This window comes from Excalfactoria chinensis, chromosome Z, assembly GCF_039878825.1.
Source record: "Excalfactoria chinensis isolate bCotChi1 chromosome Z, bCotChi1.hap2, whole genome shotgun sequence".
In the NCBI taxonomy this organism is placed as follows: Eukaryota; Metazoa; Chordata; class Aves; order Galliformes; family Phasianidae; genus Excalfactoria; species Excalfactoria chinensis.
The window spans coordinates 797177-820904 of record NC_092857.1 but is presented as its reverse complement, the minus strand read 5'-3'; the positions used below and the strand labels follow the sequence as shown (position 1 = coordinate 820904).

Here is a 23728-nt window from a genome sequence, read left to right as displayed (position 1 = left end):
TGTAAAGCACTGTGTAAGGCATGATCTGCATGCAGAGGAGATAAATCTGTTTGATGGGTGGAGGAGGGGGAAAGGGAAATACAGCTTGTCCAGGTATAACCTGTCCTTTTCTCTACAACAGGTGGAAATGCAATGACAGCTCCTTAGAGAACCTAAACAAGAGCCTTCTTTCCATTTGCTCTTCAAACCTTAATTACATCTCCACAGCACTGCTTCTCTGTCCTCCTCTCACCATGTACCTGTCTCAGCAGATAGTGGCATTGCTGTCCAGAACAAGACCTGAATCATGCAACCAGAGCACCCTTGTGCCTTAAGTACTCTCTTGTCTTTCCACCAAAGATTCAGCCTGGTTTATGAGGATTTGAGCTCATTTGCAGATCATTAGCCAATTGCTGATGGTAAACTGTTATGATCTCCAGTTTGTCTTTCCTTGGTGGATTTTGTTTTGTCTTTTCTGTGACATGTTTTCTTGAGGAGCAGAGAGAGTATCATGCTAACAAATCTTTTTACAGTTTCTGTCTAAATCCAATAATTGAAATTAGAGTTATATCTAATACTATTTTCTCTCCAAATTAAAAAAAAGAAAAATAAATAATGTTTTCATCTTTGGTGGAAAGGCATAATTTATGGTCATTTTCCTCATGGAGCATTATTTTCCTTTAATTTCCCTTGTTGGATATGACATAATGCACAGCAATCTAATATAATTTTCACATCAATAAATCTGACAGCTTTTTTTTCCCCTTAATGTCAAAATGCAGCTGAACTAAGATAATGATAACTGTGTAGTACAATTGCTCTGGTAAAAAGTATTCATGAGTCAATCCGCATTAAAAATCGTTGCCAAGGCTCTTTTCATCTGGGAAAATTACTTCTAAAATAATTTATACCCTCAAAAAGAAAAAAGAAAAAGAAAAAAAAAAGAGGGAAGAGGCATCTGGTCTTCAGAAAAGCAAAAAAAAAAATGAAAGCAGATTTGAAAGAATGCAACAGGGAGCATTAGGCAAATGCATATTTAAGAGGCGATGCATGAGTGCTGGGGTTAGTTCATGGCCCTGTAATCAAGCAGATGATGGAAAGATTAATCTCTAGTGCTCTTCTTTTCCTGTTAAATATCTGTATTTCTCAGAGTAGAAATGGAAAGCAAAATGCAATCATGGATCTGAAAGGTTGAAGATAAAGGGATCCAGTGCCTTGTTTTTCTCCAGCCTCTGGTTGCACATGGGGCCTAGACTGACTTTTGAACACTGGCATGGAGCAAGCGTGGAGTATTGGCCCAGTCAGCAGGTGCCCACATTATTTAAAACCACCACAATACACATGAAATGTTTTCTTCTTGCCGTCTGGGGTAGGGAGGCCCCTGTTGCAATGGATCTTGAACCAGATTGCTTCTTGGGCTCCAAGGTGGCATGCTGAGAGGCCTCAACCTCAGCTGCCTGCCCCATGCCTCCATGGGGATCAGCAGTACCAGCTGTGTGGCTTCTCCTCTCCATCCCCCACCCCCACCTTTCCCTCTCCTTTCCCCTCAGAGGTCAATATCCCGTATCATTCCCTTTAACCTTCTTCTCATCCTGCTTTTCCCCTTCTAGTAACTCTCTGGAAAAGGTGTCCTTGGCAGGGTTTCCCTGAAAGAAGTGAAAATATACCCAGCCAGACTATGCTGTTTATGGGAAACAGATTCCAAGCAAGCCTTGTGAGCACCTTGCTCTTTGGCCATTAGCTCCCCTCGTATTTTCTTACTGACTTTGATGAGTGTGTGCAATGAGTTGTGGCACCTTGCAGCTGTGAGAGGCAGCAGGGAAAGGCCGCAGTGGAAGTAGCTGTGAAGGAAAGGGAGATTGAGCAGAGGTGTCTTTATGCCACGTTGTCAGATGAGCGGAATGGCAGGGAGGGTTTTCATGCTGTTCCATCTGTCCTGCCAGTTCTGTGAACACAAACAGGACATTATCTTTCAGAATGCTTAGTTTGGCATCTTTCCTGAGATCAAATGGTTTACTCTGGTGGTAGAATTCCTGGACTGTGGAAAAGACTGTAGTGAAGAATCACACAGAACGCTTCCAGCAGCATACAGGAGCATCTGAAGTATCCAAAATGCCTTAAATTATGATTTTGAGAATCTTTTAAAAAATAAAAGGTTCTTTGTTGGTTTGTTTGTTTTTGCAAGGAAAGAGAGATTCTTGCATACTATTTTATATTTAGTTGTTTAGTTGATGGAAGATATTTGGTGTATTTCACCTTGTTTTTACCTAAGTTCTGTTTTGCCTCACCATTTTGCTACTGCACAACTGTTTGAAAGTAAGATTTAATCAGGAAATTGGAGCTGGCCAGCCTCGTTTCGTTACTCTCTCACCACATAAATGGCAAACTCACAGCCATGGGATTGCTATGATATTAGCAATAGATATTGCTACAAACATATTTTAGAATTCAGAATTATAGAGTCATCCAGATTGGAAAAGACCTTCAAAGTCGTCGAGCCTGACCATCAACCTGCCCTACTGAGCCCCTTCTCTAAATCACGACATTTAATGCAACTTTGAATCACATTCTAAATGATACTTCCTTCCTACCTATTTCCTTTACATGTATATGTATACACATATGTCTCTATGATGCTAGTGTGACCATCAGAACAGCAGCTACCTGGTACTGTGGAAGTTGTGCTTGTGTCAATATATGCATTGGTCTATATATTTCTGTTAGCGTTTATAAATGTCTAAATGACGTGCACTAAAGCATGTTCTCTGCTGCTGTGTGTTTGTGCAGGCATGCTGAAGGATTTTGCTTCCTAGCACAAATCACTTTGGACAGCTGCAGCATCTCCCCTGTAAGTGGCTCTGCACATCTAACAGGATTATAGTTACTGCTGTTAATGTTTGATCTGGGTTTTTAGATCACGGTGACTCCTTTTCTGGAAATACTTGTGGCAGTTTACTGTCTGTTAGAAAATATGTGGACTTGCTTTAAAAATAATTTTAACCTTTAGATTTCTCTTATTTGCAGGTGCACAGAGCAAGATGCCTCACTTTATTGGACGGTGTCTGGGAAGTGTTTGACAGCTAGACTGACCTTCTGTTCAACTCTTGCTGAGTGGGAATGATGTACAAAAATCATAATTGCTTGCTGACCTAAATGACTATGAGGGAAACTCCAGGCTAAAATGAGCAGGACGAGGAACATTTTTCGCAACGAAAGTGTTACACCTATGAGGGTGACCCCACGTTAATTTAAACAAATTCTAGCTCTTCAAAAATTAGTGTTTTGTTACACGAGAAGCTCAAAAGTATTGTTCACATGTGAGGAATCCTGCAAACTCTTGCATAACATGGAAGACAACATGGATGTTAAAAACGTATTTAAAACGGAAGAAAATACTTGCTTTGTAAGGGATGTATCACAGAATGGTGACGACCTAACTAATTTTAACAGTATGGTCTATGCCACTGCTGGAAAAGCAGAGAAAAATTGCAGCAGACAGGTGCATTCCCACCCTACAGATCCGTTCACTGACTGTACAGACAACTGTTGCCTTCACGTGGAAGACTTCATTTCTGGTCATTCTCTGGCAGACGTCCAGGCATATGAAAAGACTGAGCTCGATAGATCTCTACCCAGGAATGCCCTGCTGAGTGAGTGGGACAGTCCCATAGTAAATCTCAGTTATTTTGTAAAAAATGATCCTGAAAATTCTGATAGCATTCTGGAAATCTATCCAAGTGTAAGTGATGACTTTTGTGATGACGACCTCGAGTATTTAGAATGTTCAGATGTGGTGACGGTCCGTGACAATGAAATCTGGGAAAAGAAATTACAGTTTTTATTAGAAAGCGATGATGAAGATGATTTAAAGCTGAGTAAGGATTGTGATGGGTGTGCTTACTTCCTCAGTGAAATGCCGTGCCTGCTTCAAGTGTCAGATAACACTACGCCTATGGATATCACCATTGGCCTCTGTGGTCATCACTCAAAATTCAAAGGAGTAAATGTAAGGAGAGACCCCTCTACTTACAGCCAGTCCACTCTGCAGACAGAGATGACTCTAACTGTTGGACACCACCGGGAGAAAACTACTGGTTTGAAAGACAAAGAGAACTGTAAAGTGCCAGTTGCACCTGCAGCCCTTGAAAATGACTACCTTAAGACGGAAGAAAATAGTAATGGAAGTGTCCAGTCAGCTGCAGATTTCTCAACAGATAAGCCGCAGAATGGGGATAATGCACATGCGATGGCGGACTCCTCTGCTGGTGACACAGGTGCTGCTTTGACAGATCTGACCTCAGAAACAATGACAGAAGGCAATATGGATGTGGACTTGGTGGATGAAAGCTCACTGACACCAGAAGAAGAGAAAAGAAATTTGTTGGAAGAAAATGCGAGGCATGCTGTCTCTACCTTAACAGAAAGTCTAAGAAGAAACCTTTTAAAGTTGTTGAATCCTAAAGAGCTTTGCAGATATGTAAGTAATATAGGTCAGTCTTTTCAGACTGCAGCAGAAACTGAATCCAGTGCTTTGTTTCCAAGTCAGGAAGGTGTCCTTTCAACACAAATCTGTGAGGAGACAGAAAGCTTGCAAATGCAGGCTGGTTTGTGTCATACAGAAGAGGCAGATAAAGGCTCTCGTTGGGAACAGAAAAGGACTTGGGGCTTGTCTGAGCAAAATCAGGTGCCATCTGAAAACGTCTCACCCAGGGTAAGTAAAGTGTTTATCGTTTGATAGAAAGAGCTGTTCTACTGATTTGAATGGTTTTCATTCCTGTTTGTCACAAAATAATGCAAATTTAAATTACTTTGAAAGATACTATTCATGCACTTCTGAATGACAGCTACGTCTGGGAAGGAAATCTGGTTTTGAAAAAGGCCCAAATAAACCATAAGCTGTTCTAATTATAGAGTGAGACTGATAATAGTAAGAGGCACTAATGGGACTCTGGACAGCTGGATAGGGAAATCTGATATTTTGGCTATCGCACAGGTCTTATCAAAGCAATGTTTCTTTCAGCCAGAAAGTTTCTCACATCTCTTTTGTGAGCAGAGAACAGCTTGATTTACTTCAGTTTATATTCAAAGAACAAAATTGTCTCCATTTATGGTGCTGGAAGCCATAAACAAATCGACAAAGGTTTACTCTGAATTTATACCAAGGAGGGGAATTTAATCCAGAGGATTAACGGTGTGGAGATAAACTGAGCTCTGCTTTTTGAAAGTAAAGCAATGAAAGGTTTAGACATTCCAGTGGAAAATGCAAAAAGCAATAACACATCAGGCCCCCAAATTGATGCTCTCCAAGGATAATACATATTTTATGTTGTCGGTAGGAAACTGATGTGGGAAATCAGCACACTGATTGCACTGTACTGGTACGGTGCTCCACCAACTTTCCTAAGCAGGAGAATTGGGTCATACTTTTTATTTCAGGTAGTAAAGTCTGCAGATATATATTTATGAGTATTAAATCATAAATAGTCTCACCTTACTCATTTTAAAGTGCATAGCCAAGTGCACATACACACACACACACACACACAAAATAGTTTTAACAAATAAACACAGGTTTTTCCCAGTTCCACAGCTCTGCCTCATTTATATTCATTGAGTAATAACGTCTCCCAGCTGACATTCAGAGATTGACTATAATCTGGCCACTGGAGTGTCGTAAGCAATAAAAAGTCACTATGCCTGAAAAACATCTGTAAGTCTCTCTGTTTTTATGATATATAAAATTCCCATCACATTTTAGCAGCACACGATGTACTTACGATAGAGAACAGTTCCCTACTGAAATTGACTTACTAATAGTTCCCTGAAGTTACGTGTTGCTGTGGTTTGCCTAAGGCATCTTTTTTTTTTCTTTTTTCTTTTTTCCAACTGCAGTACAATAAGTTAAATACCAGAACTAACAAAGAGCAGCTTACACTGATTGACAGAGTGGATTCTTTGGGCACCCATAACTAAAACTCTGTAATAGTCAAAAATTAAGTAGGACAGAGATGTCTGCACAGATAGGGGCTACGTATTACCACAACCCCAAATCTGGGTTTTAAACAAATGAGAATGAAGATTAAATTTGGAGGTAAATTCCAAACTGAGTGATCCTGAGGAGGAACCAAAGAATCTATCCCATCTCGAATCTATTCTCCAGGACACAAGAAATAGGTGGGCAGCTGGACACAAGGAATAGGTGGGCAGCTTCTCACAGTACCCGTATAGAAAGTCAGAAACTCCTCAGCAATCTGCTACTGTAACTTAAGAAAGGCTTGGGAGAATCAACCTCCTATTGTGGCACAGAGGTTTGTGTAGAAGAACACTGTTGCATTACCTGGAGCTCAGCGTTTGAGACAGCTCTGCCAGGGATATTTTCTAGGAAAAAAACACTGGTAACCACTTCTGAAAAGTTTTCTGTTTTCCTTCTGTCAGTGATGAATCAGATGTGCTTAGAGCTACATAGCAGCCACAGAACCACAGCACTAATTACTCAAGGATTTACACTTCCTTTCTTTCCCATTCCCCTCGATGCCAAGCAGCCCTAACTGGAACAACCTTTGCAGTCTGTCTTGTGCAGCAACTGCTGTCCTGGGTGACCTCCTACCATTAGACAGACAAGGTGGGAAGCTCCTGACTCTTCTCATACCCTCCGTGGCCTGGTGCCAGGTGAAACTCTGTATTTATTTAATGCTGCTGAGCAACTTAATAAAACATCTTAAATAACAACTGCATGAGCTGTATGATATTACATATAAGACAGCCAGGAAGCTTCAGGTCTGCAGAGTTTTCATTCAAGATGCCATCCCTACCTAGTATTCAGCCAGTACCCTCAGCATGAGATTCTCCTGGATTTCAGAGCCTGCATCATCTGCCTTACTGAATGTCAGTAATTTTGGTAGACTCATAGAATCATGAAGGTTGGAAGAGACCTGTAAGATAATTTAGTCCAACCATCCACCTACATCCAATATTTCCCACCAAACCATGTCCCTAAGTGCTACCTCTACCCTTTCCTTAAGCATCTCCAGGGATGCTGACTCCACCACCTCCCTAAGCAACATGTTCCAGAGCCTGACCTCTCTTTCTGAGAAGAAATTCTTCCTAATATCCAGTCTGAACCTCCTCAGTGCAACAAGAGGCCATTTTCTCTCGTCCTGTTGCTATTACCTGAGAGAAGAGGCCAACACTCATCTCACAACAACCTCCTTTGAGGGAGTTGGAGAGGACAACAAAACCTGCCCTGAGCCTCCTCTTCTCCAGACAAAGCAATCCCAGTTCCTCAGCTGGTCCTTATGTGACTTGTGGTTGAAGTCCTGCTGAAACTGGTAGGTTCAGAGAGATTCCGTGGCATAAGCAAAATTTTTACTACCTATACTGTTAGCTCAGGGAGAACGATATGTTGTGTTAGCATATTTATGGAGTGTTTTTTTTTTCCTGCTGATTAGATCCTCTCTTCATCCTGCCAGAGATTCTCTTTGCCCATTATTTTGTTCTCTCTCAGGTCAGAACAGCTTGTTCTCATAAAACTTGAGTTACAACTCAGTTTGATCATCCTAACGTAAATTTACATCACCTCTAGGTATTTCTGAATTTCATTATAGCAAAGTTGGGCAGGAGGACTGTCACAAATCATCCATGTAACTGAGTAGTCTGGCAGCAAACAAGAGGATTTTGTCAGATTCCAGGACATCCAAAACTGCAAGAATTGCACCGGCCAGTGAAATTGTCCACTGTGGCACTAGCAATAATCTGCTGCTGTGTGAGATATCCTAGAACTGCCATATGCAATGGAGAACCACAGTTCTGAATGTTTTGTTGAGGGGCACTGCTGAGCTTAGTGAGTGCAGAAATGCAGCTGCGAGTTGTGCTCCATCACTGTCATGAAGGAGAGGGTATGTGCTAGGAGCAGCAAGCAGAAACAGGTGGGGATAAGTAAGGGAAGGAAGGAACTGGGTTATCCGTCAGAAGAACAAAAGGAAATTGAAAGGGTGTCTGTACAGCTGTGATAGGAATCAGCTCAAGGGGGATCAGGTTGAAACCTAGCAAATGATTTCATGGAGGCCAGTAAACAGCTGTCAGATAGGAACAGGTTTAATGGCAAGCAGTGAGTACAAAGGGGGGAGGATTTATGCCCCAAACCAGTGATGAGTAAGAGTTACTGCACTTGTCAGGGGCCTGTAGGGAAGATGGAGAGGGATTTTATCAGGGAATGGAGTGACAGGATGAAAGGTAACAGATTCAAACTAAAAAGGGGAGATTTAAGAAGACAGTGAGACTCTGGCACAGGCTGCTCTGAGAAGGTGTGGATGCCCTGTCCCTAGAGGAGGTGCTCAATGCCTGGCTGGATGGGGTCCTGGGCACCCTCATCTGGTAGGGGCAAGCTTTCCATAAACTATATGTGTTGACAAGCATAAAAACATAATTAACAACAAGAAGAAGATAATTAGGTTTATTTCAAATCAGAGCTCTAGTTTGGGTCTGTGTCAGGCAGCAATCCTAATTTTTAATTCCATCATGTTTCTCTTTCTTTTTTTTTTTCTTTTTTTGTAGAATCAAGGTGACAGTCTTAAAATCTGTGCCCAAAACTGTGATAGACAATGTGTGGAGCCTGAAACAGAAAAGGAAGGCATCTCCATGACTTGCGAGAGTGTAGGAGTCATCCATTCAGCTTCGGAAGCACTCTATACTGAGAAGACATTACAAGCAAACAATGCAAATTTACAGACCTATTCCCAACACGACGGTCCTTGTGATAAGAGAGAAAGTTGTCACCAAAAAGTCTTCTGGAAACAAGGAACAGATATCAGTAGTAATGACAAGAAACCTAAGAATGACGCTTCACCTTTACCTTTATGGGACACAGACTCTGCTCCTGATAAACAAGAATGTTTGTGCGCTGTTCTCTCTTCTGCAAAGCTGTGTGATGAGCCAAGGGAGAGAGGGCAAAGGTGTGATTTTGACTCACATGACGGCAGTGACACAGATAATCTCTGCAGTATATCATGTGATGTATCTCTGTTTGAAGCTAATCCCCAGTCAGTTCTGGAATCTGGAGAACCTGGGTGCAAAGGAGATGCCAATGTAGCTGCAGTGCATGACAAACTGTGGAAACTTCTTCATGAAGATGACTCAGACTGTCAAATCCCATTTAAAAACTGTGGAATCACAAGTTTGGAAATGAAGTCGACAGACACCAGAGTCACAGAAATGAACTTCTTGCAGGAGACCTGCTCTGATCATCCTTCGCCTCAAAATGTGATAGAAGAGCAGGAACTTATTACGCAACCACCTACTGGAGAAAGAACAGAGAAAGAAGACTGCAGTGTTTCTAATATCCTACTGAAAACAGATGAAGCGTATAATAGTGTATCCAGAGGAAACATTTTTCTTACAGAAGCAGATGGTACGTGTCAAAGTTCTAGCAGTGGAAATAAAGCAGAAACGCTACCTGTCTGTACTTCAAAAGATGTCTTAAATACAGAGGTGTGCTTGGAGCAGAAGCCAAATCAAACAATAACTGGCAGTGATGGACCCATTCGAATGACAGTTTCTTGGGAAGGAAAGCTTACTGTTAATAACGCTTTCCAAACATGTGATGCGGAATCTCCTCAAGTATTAAAAAGTGCCCAGTGTAGTAATTTCACAAGTGACAATGAAAATTCAGCTTATGTGTTAGAGAAGTCGCATTGGACAACTAGAGAATTACTCCATGGTGAGCAGAACATACCATTGGTAAATAAGACTGTAACTAAGAGTGCAGGTGAAGATGACTGCCATTTTAAAGACTGCTATCCAGCAAGAAATAAGCTGACATATTTCCCTGAAGGGCAATTTGTTCTCCCCAGTAATTCCTCTGGTGAAAATACCCATCAGTTTACACATGGAAAACATGCTTCTGTTAACACCATAAATAAAAGTTGTGAAGACAATTTGCATGAGAAAGGAAATCACTCAGACAGTGCACAAAATGGCACTAATTCTGCCAGTTATCATCATTTGAAAAGTAATGGCTGTCAAGATGTTCCAATTGTTTCTAATGCACAGAAGTACAGTTACGTAATGAAACCGCCCGATTTAACTAACACTCCTGAAAACATAACCTGTCAGAATCTACCTCACAATACACACCGAATGACAGAATTACAAGAACAAGAAACAGTACTCACTCCCTCTTGTGAGAATCCCTCACTAACAGATTTTTGTGTAGAAGTGCCCAAATACGAACCAAGTAAAACAGAGAAAGAACAGATAGGCATTTGCATAGGTGATGAACGAGGGGGTGAAACTTCCTTCAGCTCTGGAGTTAGAGATGTTTCAGAGAGTCAGCCTGCAGCTTCCCCTCCCAACATGTCAGAACAACAGCTATTTTTTCCTGACAAAGCTTTTATGTCTGATGACGAGTTAAAACCAGATTCTTCAATTAGTTGTATATATGCATCTGGCAATGTAACATCAGCATCAGTTAGCACCCCACTGCCAAGAGTGCTTCAAAATGAGTACAGCAGCATAGCAAATGATGATTACAGAGATGTCAGCAATCAGATGGATATCCAGCAAGAAACCGTAGGAGAAACATCACCACTTTTCATACCTGCAAGCCAGTCAAAGGGCACTATTCATAGTATATCAGCAATGGGATCGTCTGGCACTGGAAGTCAAGCACAAGCAGAATGCACACAAATTGTTGACAAAGTAGGTGAAAAATTGAGTAAGTCGGGAACTTTCTGCAAAGTGTTGCAGGATGAGTTCCATAAGGTACCTGAAGCAAACAAGGAGAGAGCAACCTTGTGTGAAAATAAACAAGAGATTCAAAGAACTACTGAGTACAGCCCTGGTGATGCTGAAATGAAGTTTCCTTTGCACACTTTAATTAGCTCCAAGGCTCAGAGACAGGTAAGCAATAATATCACTAAGCAGCCCTCTCCTGAGTTGATCTCTTCCAGCAAGCTGACTGAGTTTGACTATTCAATTAAGTCTACTTCGTGTCATGAAGATGGAGATATCATGACATCAGAGGCTGCAGTAGGTGGTTTAGTTGGTTTGCCACCAGGTGATTCAGGAGACAACCTCTGTTTTCAAAGGCAACCACCTTACAGTAGTACTCAGCCACACTCCTTAGCGTTGGCTGCCTATGATCCATTCCCTGCTGATGCAAAAAGGCTGGAGAGTCGAGAAAGATGGAAGCCCTGCCAGCCCTCACCAACTGTTGCTGAACCTGAGCCCATCAAATGTAAGCAACACGTAGCAAGGAGTGGGAATGTGGCTACTGGAGCAAAGAAGAAATTACCTCCAGCAACACTATCAAAGAAGCCCCGACTGGCAGAGAGAGGAAATGTCAGCAAGGATCCTAGCTGTCTTAAAAGTGAGGCCAACATCATCTATAAAGAAAACAAAAAAGAGCAAAGGAAGCTAATTTCAAAGAAGGATAGCAAAGGTGAGAGAAAACCGATTTTCATTTCTGTCCTTTCCCATCTTTCATACTTCAGTAGGAAGTTAATAATGGTTAAACATGCTGCAAGCCTTCCTTAGTCAAAATCACATCAATCAAAAGTGCCCTTCCCCCACTGGTGTTAATTTCTCATTGTGATAACTGAACTACTTGCATCCCTATGCCACAGAGCTGATACCTCCCTAGAATCCTTTTCCTACCTGGCAAATATATTTATCAACTTTTTATCCTTTCTGAATTAGCTACTTCTTTGTCACCTCAAGGCAGTTTTTAGAGGTGGATAGCATGGTGGTAGCACGTAACAGCACAGTATAGCAGCTAGTATAGCAGCTGCTAGCCCAGGACTAGCACGTCATTATGTTCCTATGGGCAGTGTTCCCAGTTATGCTCCTACATGGTGGTTCCCAAATGTGATTACACTATCTTGATTACCAGCTGGTTTTAATGCTAGTGAGGTATTATTGTTACTAGTAGAGTGCCACTGATAAACGTGTTTTGCAGTCGTATCTGATGACTGATGGCAGGTTCTGCATTCCTTGTCACTACTATTGCTCAAAAATGACACTGATGGAATTAGCATTTTAAAACTGACCTTAAAAAAAGCACAGGAGTGAAATGAGAAGAAGGTTGCTTATCAGGGCTTCTGGGAGACTGATAATGGATAAAACGAAATGCAGATGGGAGCAGCAGTGTAACAGCTAGACAGATGAGGTGATTGTGGTTTCTATGGATACTTCGCAAGGATCAGGGTCTTACTTTCACCTTTTAATGTTGCTTTTTATGTTCATATCCTGGAATAATTTTAAAGATCTGAGTAAGACTGAACAGTATCTCAAGGTAAGCTAAAAAACTGTGAAGCTTTTCAGAGCTTCTAATTACTGATCAGACTTTAGAAAGTAACTTTATTCAGATGTGTCCTTTGCAAGCATGTTTACCTACGAGAAATGACTGAAAGGGGATGATGGGAGATGAGCTAAACTAAGCAGGCTAGACATGGTAGGAATTTGCTACAGGGAAGTCTGCTGTATGCCTGCTGACCCATAAAGGATAACTGAAAGCACAGAGCTCTGTCACAAATTACCAGGGAACCTAGTGTATGGAGAGACACATTCCTTCATAGTATAACAAGGAAACAGCAACTGCTGAGAAAAGCCTAGCATTTCCAGGTGCCCAAGCCTGGACTTGAGGAATGCTTTAAACATTTAGTTTTTCACTGTAGAGCTGGATTTTCTGCTTCTGATCTGCTGCAGCCCAGACTGAAGTCAGTGTGTGTTTGTACTTCAAGTGTTCACATGGGCCTTTTCCCAGCATTATGGGGAGGCTGGTACAGTTAGCGTGGTATTCAGTGAGGACATTCTCTTCTGTATTATTCCCATCTCCAGGAGGAATTGCTTTGTGGCCAACGCAGGAAAACTGGAGCCTTTCGTTCTATTTCCAGTGCTGTCACATACTCCATGCGCCATTTCAGCCCTGATTCATCAAGGTTCTTAGGCCTAAGGACTTAAGTGGTTGCAAGGCAAACATAGCAGTGAATCCCAGGTGCCTGACCCCTTGGGTCGGATTTAGCATTCCTTGGGCATTAGAGGGGGAAAGTTAGGCTGCTGGCATGGGATTCCTGAGAGAGAAGTGTCATGCCAGCTCATTCAGCGTGCAGCAGAATTAACATGGCAGGAAACACGACACCCAGCATGTTGCATCCCTTACGTCTGGCAGGGATGTCTCGCTTGAGTGCAGGGATGCGTCACGATCCCCAGACCTCTCCCTCAGCGTATGTCCATTCCTTCTCGTAATAAAAATAGGCAGGACCCATTTCTTAACTTCTTTCGTCAAGGCGAAGGAGGATTCTCCCCATCTCTCTCAGGCTTTGTGACCAGCACCATTGCCTGGGCCACATCATGCAGGCCCCAGCCTATGTCCTGAGCCCTGGGTTCCTGCTGCCACAGCTGTCCTGTGAGCCAGCAATATGCCTGAGCAGAGAACTTGGCCATCAGGGCCTTCCCTGAGCTGGGCAGGATGTTCTCCTTCTCGAACCTCAATAAGCCATTGATTTGCTCTGCACAATAGTCTGTCTTTAGTAAAAGTACCAAGTCTTGTGAATAGAAAACAGGGACTTGCTTTAGAGGCAGGAAATGAATTGTTTGGAGAAGGAAATAAAGGCCACTGCCATTGCCAAGTGCCCTTGCTATTGGTGGAGCTAATAACTGAACACTGAGTGTGGGTTCCTCCCCGTAGCCATGTTTAAAGGAATTGGGACCATTCACTGCACCTTACAATAAACCCCATTTCCATTGACTGCAGAGGCACTGAATCAATCCCTTAAAACCTCTGTACTTCAAAGCCCCGAGTTTCTGCATCTTAAAAAAACACAATTCTTTACCAGTATTGTCAGATTCGTGTTCGTAGCACGTGCAAAACATTCTGGAGTTCCCTTAAAATGCCAAAACACTCTCGTGATCTTCCAGTCCTAAACTACAACTCTTCTGTTTCAAGCTCCCAAGCTGCTGAAGAAAATCCAGGCGGAACTGTTTCCTGACTGCTCTGGAAATATTAAGCTGTGCTGTCAGTTTGGAGATATTCATGGAGACTCCACCATTACATGGACTAAAGACTCCAAGTTACTAGCTCAGCTACAGAGGAAGTAAGTGAAAGTTTTTGTTAGGCTGACCATTTCTGAATAGTGCTGTGAACATACTCTGTTTGCCAGTGGTTCACTCTTTATGTATGTCAACAGCATCAGTATGAGTGGTGAAAAAAATGCATTAAGCGGAGTCATGAAAAAGCATATCTTCACACAGTGCATTAATTTGTTCTAGTCTGCATTCCATCACTCGTAATTCCTCTCAGTTCATTCATAACCAGTCTCATCGAACTTTCAAGTGCAGTAAAAGATCATATGAAGTTTCAGTCTCAGCACCCAGGCCAAGCGATATAAACACTCCTGGTTAATGTGGCAGGCTGGCTGTCCTTGTGCGTTGGAAATGAATTGCTGAAACAACTAACATGCAGTGTAGAGCTTGAAGTGATCACTCCTCTGAACTTCATATTCTGTATCAAATGGAGCTTGAAGCTGATTGGACTAAAAGGCGGAGTTGTATTTCAGGAAAGTGATCTCTTCCATCAACCCAGCCAGTTAACTTGACACCAAGTGACTGGAGGCAGCGCAGTGAGAAGGGTGGAAAATAAAAGTCTCTTAATGCCTTTATCAGGATCGTTTCCAGCGTATCCTAAAACCACATTTTTATGAAAGAAGTTGTTTTTTTTTCCACTGTACAGTAACTTTTTTTGTAAAACATAGCTCTCAAAATCTGCTTATGTTTCAAAAAATTAAAATGAGCATTACTCAAGGCAAAAAAGGGTCTGATGTTTCCATCAGAAGGCACGATTCTGAAAAACCTAGGATTTTTATAGGAAAGCATCTGCTAAGGTGCTGTTTTAAATGGAAAGAAAACATGAACTGGTGAGGCTTCCCATGTCATTCTGATTCTTCTTGTTTTACCTGATTTTGATTATTGTATTATCGTCCTGGTTATGGATATTACCATATAATGTTATCTGCTAAGTAATTTTGCTATGTTTTAACAAAGATACAGTGCAACGATGACAAATGTATTAGTTTTGCATTGTTCAATGAGATGTGTGATAAAAAATCACTAGAGACTCCCAGTTACCATTTTTATTTCAGAGTGTTTGGTAGAGTTCTTTGGAAGTCTGCCTTTAAATAAAGCTGAAATCAAACCAGTAGCTCTGAGAGTTTTGTTTGAACCCAAGCACTGTTTATCCCATTGGAAATATACATAAATCTTTATAGATACGTAATGTGGATCATGTATATCTTTTCTTTCAAATGGAAGTAATTGCAGGAAATTGTGCAACAAACCTTTAAAATTTTATTACCTGTCAATAGGTTGGAAAACATATTGAAAAGTACATATTGATAGTAACATTAATACATGCTAAGTCAGTTCATTTAGAAACCAGTGTTGGGTAAAATTAGCTGCCCAGCGTTCCAAAGTATCATGTCCAACCTGGGTAATTCTATGTACTCTATGTACATGAAACCTCATGCTGGTAAAATACCAACAAAACTGTGCACACCTCCACTAATTTGCTTCACAGAAGCCTTAAAACACAGTAGCAAGGTCTCCATAATCCCCGTGTGGATTGTCAGGGATTGCTGAGAAGCACTTCCATGGACATCCAGTGTGATCCATTTGAAGATCTTCATGGTTTAAAAGGAAGAACATTGTACTGTTTCTGCATGGTTTTGTGGCTTCCAGAGTTAGCTTGGACCTGTAAATACTGCAACTGCACTCCTGTGCCATTGCACCCCTGCCAGTAACATTTTCTGTTGGTCCATTACTGAAGTTGCATACACAGATGTCAGACAGCAAATTTCTAATTTGAAGAATGAATGCAAAAGAGTGAGAAATACTGAGTGAGGGATAACACAGGTGGAAGGAGGAGGGGCACAGGAGAAGAGAGAACACAAAGCAAAGAATCAATGTTATTGGAAAAATTGAGGAAAATCTGTAAACACAGGGAAAGAAGACTAAGTATTTCTAAAACTGACACCATCAAGAACAAGAAAATAAAAAATCATTAAGCACATTGGCTCCAAAGTGCAGCAAAGTAGTAAATACATACTTAAATAAACCTCTTCTTAACTAACCCAGCTTGAATTCAGTCAGCAAGTTTTAATACTCATTTCTGCACAAGATGTATTGATGTGTATACCGAAACTTAATCATATAGTCAGTTAAACCAAAACCTTGCTGACTTGTACAAAGCCAAGATCAGGCTTGGATTTTAGTCAGCACAACGCCTATTGCTTCCAGTCACATCAGACATTGCTCCCTGCCACTGCTGAGTGTTCCCAAAGATTCCCATGCTGAGTTTTCCAAATACTGTAGGTATCAACAGTAAGATGTCCTTTGCATTTTCTTGTAACACCATTATACGTTATGGATGTGTCACAAAATGGATGGGGATACTAGAATGCCTTTTGGTGTGATTTAATTCTTTGTATGCAGATTCAGCTGAGCTATGTTTACCTCAGGATGTAGTAGGAAAATCTGTTGTGAAGCACGGAATGAATGCTTCTAAGAGAGCGAAGTAAAATATTTAACCTACTTGCACCTGTTTTGAATAAGTCTTTACAGTGTAGACAGAAATTCCAGGGAAATGTCTGTCAGAAATATTCACATGAAAAATGAACATATTCTGTTCCAGTGCCCAGGATGACTCTCCCGTCTCTTTGGCAATAGCTAAAGCGAGTAACAAAGACCAAGGAATGTATTATTGCTGCTTGAGTAACGTATACGGAAGGGTGACTGCTGAGTTTAATCTGACTTCTGAAGGTAAGTGCCAGTTCTTCGTTCATTTAGTAATAAAGACGGTGGCAGTTTCCATTCATGTTTTTTGAAAATCTCTTTCTTTGTTTCCTTGTAGTCTTGGAACATCTCTCGAATTTTCAGAATTTTGAAGGTCAGTATACACATCTGGTAAATCGTGTGGTTAATTATTTGTTCCTTCTTGTTTCCAAATAGAAGAACCAAAATAATTAGCAGCATTTTCCTCCAAGATGTGTAGGCTCTTGATTTTGAGGTACAAACTGTTCTCAAATCTTTTTACCATTCAGTTGAACTGGGTTTACTGCTGCCTAATATTATCACAGAAGTTATGGTGTTACTTAGAAGCTGCATTGTCTTGGTGAGTTTGGCTCAAGATACAGAGTGAGGTCTAAGGAACATTTCAGACTCAGAACCCTCTGAATAAGGAAATGGATAGCCATGCTTCGACTGTTACAGCTGTAGTTGGTTAGCAAATAAATGGAGAGCAGGAGTGTCATCAGTTTCAGCTGAGTCACCTAATTTGCTCTGTGTTGTAATTCTGGTTTTTACCTCTCATCTACTAATATCATAAGTATCATAATTCAGGTTGGAAAGAACCCCAGGGGGTCATCTTCTGTTCAAAGCAGAGTTAGGCATGGGGTGAGACCAGGCTTCTTATGTCTTCATCCAGTGAGGTCTTATTACTTTGGGTAATTATGTGAGTATAGATGAATTCAACTTGGGCTTGAATTCTGTTGAGGAAAGTGCATTTATGAAAGTACAGGCAATGTGTAAATTGGTAAGTCTATGCATGATACTGTCCAGGCGAAAGTTTATTGTAGATCTGAGGAATACTCAGAATTCAGATCTGCAGTTGGATTTTTAGTTTCTTTAGATCATAGAGATGTGTAGCTCTGGGCTTCAGCTGTAGTATATGATCCCTTTAAACTTTCAGGCTGAAATGCAATGACCAAAACACCTCTAAGATTTCACAGGTCTGCAGACAGACTACCAGAGACATTCTAAGAGTTAACCCACAGTAAACTATGGGAAGACCAGGTTTTTGCTAGATATCTTTCCTTTTTTTTTGTACTCAACTTTGCTTTATAACCAAGAACAAATTCCACTTGAATTCATGTGAGTTTTGTTGATCAAATACCTTTGTATAGGATACAGTGGTTTGTGCAGAGCGCACACCATGACAGGCTATTCAGTTGGACTTGATTGTCTGTGTAACTTGTCACTAATGCGATGCACTAGCACTTCACATTTAGTAAACAGTGAAACAGCACTGCATCATGGGACACAACACCGAGTGCACGGAGACAGAGGTGCACACAGTGTACAGAAAGCTGTTTTGGCAGAAAAACTGTATTTGAACACATGGTCTTTGCAAGGCACCTGCTGTGTAACTTTACTCCAAGAAACAGACAGGCATTATGATTTGGAATGCTTTCCCCTTATGTTATCCTGTGTTTAATCGCACTCGGCATATGTCTTGCTGTTCTGCAACTAAAAATAGGCAGTGCATTGTAAGTTGGTTTATCATTCCTGAACATACTGTACTAGTAAGGAAACCCTTTCAGCCAATGGTCTGTGTTTTCTTTTTTTTTTTATTTTTTATTTTATTTTTTATTTTTTTTCTTGAAGAATAAGAAGAAACATCTAGTTCCTTGTTAAAATATAGACAGGATTTCTTGTGTAGCAGAACTGCTTTTTAAAGGAAGGGGGAACCAGGCCTGTAATAATGCAGGTGGGGCCACTGTTTCCATAGACCCTACTCTTTAAACCTCTATGGAGAAAAGCATTCATCTGCCCATGTCCACCCCTTTGCCTGTGTCTGCAGAACGATGTGCAGAACAAAGCGGCCTTGTGTTTCAGGTGTGGAAGAAATTGAATTCATGCAGCTCATGTTTAGAGAAGATTTCATCTGTGACAGCTATTTTGGTGGGAACCTGCATGGAATTTTAGCTACAGAAGAGCTTCACTTTGGTGAAGGCATGCACCGGAAAGCCTTCCGAAGTAAAGTGATGCAAGGCCTCGTGCCAGTTTTCAGTCCTGGACACCCCTGTGTTCTCAAAGTGCACAATGCTATCACATATGGGACCAAGAGCAAGGATGATCTAGTTCAAAGGAACTACAAGCTAGCACTGCAGGTAAGGTTTCTCAGCCCTTTGCAAGTGAAAATTGAGGAGAAGAGCTGACTGGGAAATATTTAAACAGCTGACCTGTCAAATGTTTTGCATAATGTTCCTTAGGAATGCTATGTCCAGAATACTGCAAGAGAGTATGCGAAGATATATGCAGCTGAAGCTGAACCTTTGGAAGGCTTTGGAGAAGTACCAGAGTGAGTACCATACATACGCATATAGATAGATTTTATGGTTTAACCAAGCAGCAGCTGAGTGCCTCACAGCCCTTTGCTTACTCCCAGTGGGAATGGGGAGAGTGAATCGGGGGAAAAAAAAAAAGTAGAACTTGTAAATTATACAATTATATGGAATAATTATATGTGTGTATGTATATGTTTATGTACAAAATAAGTGGTGTTCAAAACAATTGCTCACCACCCATCAACTGATGCTCTCACAGTCTCCAAGCAGCAGCTGCCCCCCTGGCCAAACTTCCTTCAGTTTTATGCTTGTGTTTTTTTTTTCACATGATATCATATGGTTTGGAATCTCTCTGTCCAGCTTAGGTCAACTGTCCTGATTCTGTCTCCTCCCAGCTTCCTGTGTCCTCCCAATCCCTCACTGTCAGGCCTGTATGAGAAGCTGAAAGGTGCTTGTCTCTGTCTAACCGTGCTCAGACACAACTAAAATATCAGTGTGTTATCAGCTAAAGCCAACACGTAGCATCATACCAGACACAATGAGAAATCATCAGCTCTGTCCTAGCTGAAACCAGGACAACTGACACTGTCTGCTGTGATTTCTAAAGAAGAAAGGGAATAGTTTCTTTCATATCAGAAATTAATTTCCCCAATATGTGTACATCAGTCTAACAGCTCAGTACATACTTATCTCTGCAGCTGAGGCTGGGAGATGACACCTTGAAGATTTGGCAATAGATCTTATCTGAAGGATTTGCTGTTCCAGTCTCAAGCTACTATGTAGGGTTGAGTTTGCAACGGATGGTTGAAATTCCATCTGCCTTGCTTCTACATGCTTGACAGCAGGCTAAATCTCCATCTCCTGTGAGATGATACCAGATTTTCTCACGTGCACTCATTTACTGAAGAAAAAGTAGAGCTGTGTGCTCAGCAGCATCCATAAAAAAATTCAAGTTGATTGGCCTGAGGGTCCTATCCACAGACAAGACAAAAAGCATTGTAATGCCCTGACTCAAACTGTGAAAAGCTAAGCCTTGCTAATTGAGTATAGTGTGTGGTTTAGTACCACATCGCATCTTCCCCTCTTTACTAATTAGGAGAATTTATGTGCACATCATCCACAGTGGCAGCTGTTTCATGCTGCACCAGAAGGGAACAGGAAGGCTGGGCCAGTTCCATCTGAGTAATTCATGTGCAGTGCACGTGCACAACAGGGCTGCATTATTTTCTTTGTAGCTCTTAGGTTAAACTGTCAGTGTGGTGAAGTGACGGTAGGTTGGGTCAGGAAGAATAACAACAGACCAGAGAACAAAAAAACGAAGCTGTTATGTAAGGATGATAAAGGAAGCTATATTGTCAAAATGGTGTTGCACAGGGTTGGGGTTCTTTTTGTAACTATGCAGTGAAGTATGGACAAATACATTGACACTGCATCTGCTTCTATACAGATACAAAGGTTTCTCCAAATAAATCGTTTCATCTCTACCTAAAAAGCGACCTCTGGGAAGGTTCCTCAAAGCAACCTTTTCAGCATTAGGAAAAGCAGTGGAGAGAGCAGTGAAATCTTTCAGGGAAAACATTTGTGCTAATCAGCCTCCCTTTTGAAAAATAAATTGTTCTTTATAGAATTTCTGCTCAAGAGATCTCTCTAGATGTGGGATATAGTTTTAATATGAGAGAGCGTGTACTCTATAAAGCCTGGAAGTCTGGTGCAAATAGTAGGCACATGAAATGTTCAGATCTGGTTGTTTTATTCTAAATAATTGGCTGGAAGACATCAGCTGGAGAGAAGGGAGGCAATGTGCACATAGCTGTTTTGCTTTCCTGTTCTTCTCAAAATGTCAAGGCTTGATCTTCTTTTTCTAGCCAACCCTTATCAAAGCGAAACTGTTTTTAAAGGAGTATTTTATAAGGAAATAGAACAAAAGAGAAGTCATCTTCATTCTCCAGAGTTGTCTTTACAGTAAAAGCTTTAACCTATCTGTGCACATTTAACTATAATAGAAAAGTGAGATAAGAACAGAGAAAGCTTTGCCCTGTAATAATCAGTGGACTGGCATCTAGACACTTGTAAAGGGACGGGACAGAAAGAGAGATTATGTGGTCTTACGGTTACTTTACAGTGGAGTTCTACTAACACTTCTGTTATCCCTGGACCTGTTCCTTTTCCTTTCAGAGTTCAGTAATATGAGCCTACTCAGAACCTTCTGTACTTGACTGTGGACTAGGACTAGGAGACTTGCACAGGAGTACTCTGTTTATATATGGGTCTATGACCCGTGACTGATTCTTTTTGATCTCCTCTCAGAGTACATAGAGCACCTTTATGCATTCATAACCCTGACATTTTCACCACCTAGTAGGATTATGTCTGGAAGTAACTATACCACCCCTTTGGAAATGTTTCTCTATGAGATAAGGTTGTTTGTAAGAAAGCAAGTAACTGGAAACCTGTTTTTGTAAGACTAGTGACAGTCATTTCCCCCGTTTGTTCTGAGTCAGTGTCAGGAGCTCTTGTGAACTAGCTGAAAAACGTGGTGATGTTTTGTGACAAACTTCAGCTGAATGGCTTTCCAAAATTTATCTTAAAGCGATATTTTATTCCACTCGAATATAAACAGATGTGGTTTTTTTTTGCTTACTTCTAAGATTTCAGTCTTGGAGATTTGTACTGCAGTATCAGGACGGTGCCTAGTACCAAGTTATCCCAGCACCAACAAAAGCAGACTGTCTGTGAAGGAGCACACTACTTTACAGATAGTAACAGCTCTGCTGACCAAGTGTCACAGGCTCAAGGAATCACAAGATTTCCTGGGTTGGAAAGGACCCTAAAGACCCCCCCCACCCAGGTCCACCTCTACCAAGTCTGATTGCCCCCTACCAAATTAGTATGCCCAGGCCCCCCCCCAGCTTGGCCTTTAGTCCCTCCAGGGTTGGAGTACCCACACTTTTCTGGGCATCAGTGCCAGGGCTCACTGCCCTCTGAGTGAAGAATTTTTCTTCCTAACGTCTGACACGAATGTCCCCTCTTTTTGTTTGCAAGTATCTTAAGTGTAGGAGTCAAAGGGACATGGTCAGTCTCTTTTCAGCATACTGTGGGGACAGGACAAGGGAAAACAGCCTTAAACTGGAGCATAGGAAGTTTCACATCATTATACAAAGAGCTTTTTCATGGTGAGGGTGACGGAGCACTGGCACAGGCTGCCCAAGGAGGTTGTGGAGCCTCCTTCTCTGGAGATGTTCAAGACCAATCTGGACACCTACCTGTGCAGCCTGCTGCAGGGAGCCGGGGGCTCGGTCTCGGTGATCTCTGGAGATCCCTTCCAACCCCTAAAATTCTGTGATTCTGTGATTCTTTCTGCCCTGTTTGGTGTCATCAGCAAATTTGCTCGGGATACACTTGATCTCACTATCTGTGTTATTGATAAAGATGTTTAAAAATACCAGTCTTGCGATGAGCCCTGGGGGACACCACTCATCACTCCCCCTGTCTGGACACAGAGCCACTGACCACAGCCCTCTGTCTCTGACCATCCAACCAATTCTTTATCCACTGAATAGTCCAACCTTCAAATCCCTACCTATCCAGTTTAGGTTTGAATCCAATCGAGATCTCTTCTGTCTTGGTAGCTGCTCCTTCTGTCTGTGATCACTGGCTAATTTGTTTATATCTTGCTCTTTCACTGACTGAGCACAGTGTATTTTATTATTTTTTATCCCTCAATTTCAGGATCATTCCTATTTTTCTTGTTCATCGCCCTGCTAATAACATCCCCTATGCAACAGTAGAGGAGGAGCTGATCGGGGAATTTGTGAAATACTCCATCAAGGATGGCAAGGAGATCAATTTCCTGAGGAGAGACTCAGAGGCTGGCCAGAAGTGTTGCACCTTCCAGCACTGGGTGTATGAGAAAACCAATGGGAACTTGCTTGTCACTGACCTGCAAGGTGAGTTATCTGAGCAGGGCAATAAAATGATTATATTCGTAATCAAACTACATAGATGCTGAACTTCCAGGAACCAGCTTCTGAGTGATGTTAATCCTGGCATTCTGTGGCTCCTTCTGTAACCATGTAAGAGGCAAAGTCTTCTCCAGATGAAAATAGTACCCTGGCCTATAACTGGTGATACAATCAGGGCATCTCTACATGTAGGTGTCGTCACTAAGCTGGTTTTGGCTGGGAGACTTATGACTACACTACAGGGACACCTTACATGGGTTGTATGCAGAAGCAGTATTCCCATGTTCATTTGGTTCATCTTGTGCTCACTTGACAAATCTGTTTTTTGCTACTTAGAGTGTATGTACAGCTTGAGTCTGTTTGTTTGGCAACTCTGGACCACGCTTCCTGGAGTTGTATGTGCATTTTTTTGCTCTGTCTCCCATACAGGGATCTCTTAAACTCTTAAATCACCTACAGACAGGCATTATGAAAAAAATCTTAAGTACCGTAACCTCCCACAACCCTCATTATCCTAATTTGTGCCTTACTGGAGAAGTTGTCTGCCACTCTGTTAATTTCCTCTCCCTTGTCATGTTGCTATTTGAATCATTTAGTAGCAACAGGCTGGAAGCAATTGCTCAGGTCTGAATCTGTTATGCAAATGACAAAGTCTCATACCTTGAATTTTCA

The 23728-nt window shown here is 41.5% G+C and overlaps 1 protein-coding gene across 2 annotated transcripts in view; it reads left to right on the top strand.

Moving 5' to 3' along the window:
* The window catches only part of ALPK2 (alpha kinase 2), a 37859-nt gene that overhangs the window by 6465 nt on the left and 7666 nt on the right, over positions 1 to 23728 (top strand). The window contains exons 2-10 of one of the 2 annotated variants that reach the window (XM_072359863.1): positions 2767 to 2827; positions 3004 to 4690; positions 8533 to 11416; positions 13922 to 14069; positions 16661 to 16788; positions 16880 to 16915; positions 18643 to 18917; positions 19020 to 19108; positions 22824 to 23041. In XM_072359863.1, coding sequence (XP_072215964.1) covers positions 3326 to 4690; positions 8533 to 11416; positions 13922 to 14069; positions 16661 to 16788; positions 16880 to 16915; positions 18643 to 18917; positions 19020 to 19108; positions 22824 to 23041 — 5143 coding nt within the window. In that variant the 5' untranslated portion in view covers positions 2767 to 2827; positions 3004 to 3325. The remainder of the gene's footprint in view (positions 1 to 2766; positions 2828 to 3003; positions 4691 to 8532; positions 11417 to 13921; positions 14070 to 16660; positions 16789 to 16879; positions 16916 to 18642; positions 18918 to 19019; positions 19109 to 22823; positions 23042 to 23728) is intronic. The other variant, XM_072359864.1, reaches the window with a different exon arrangement.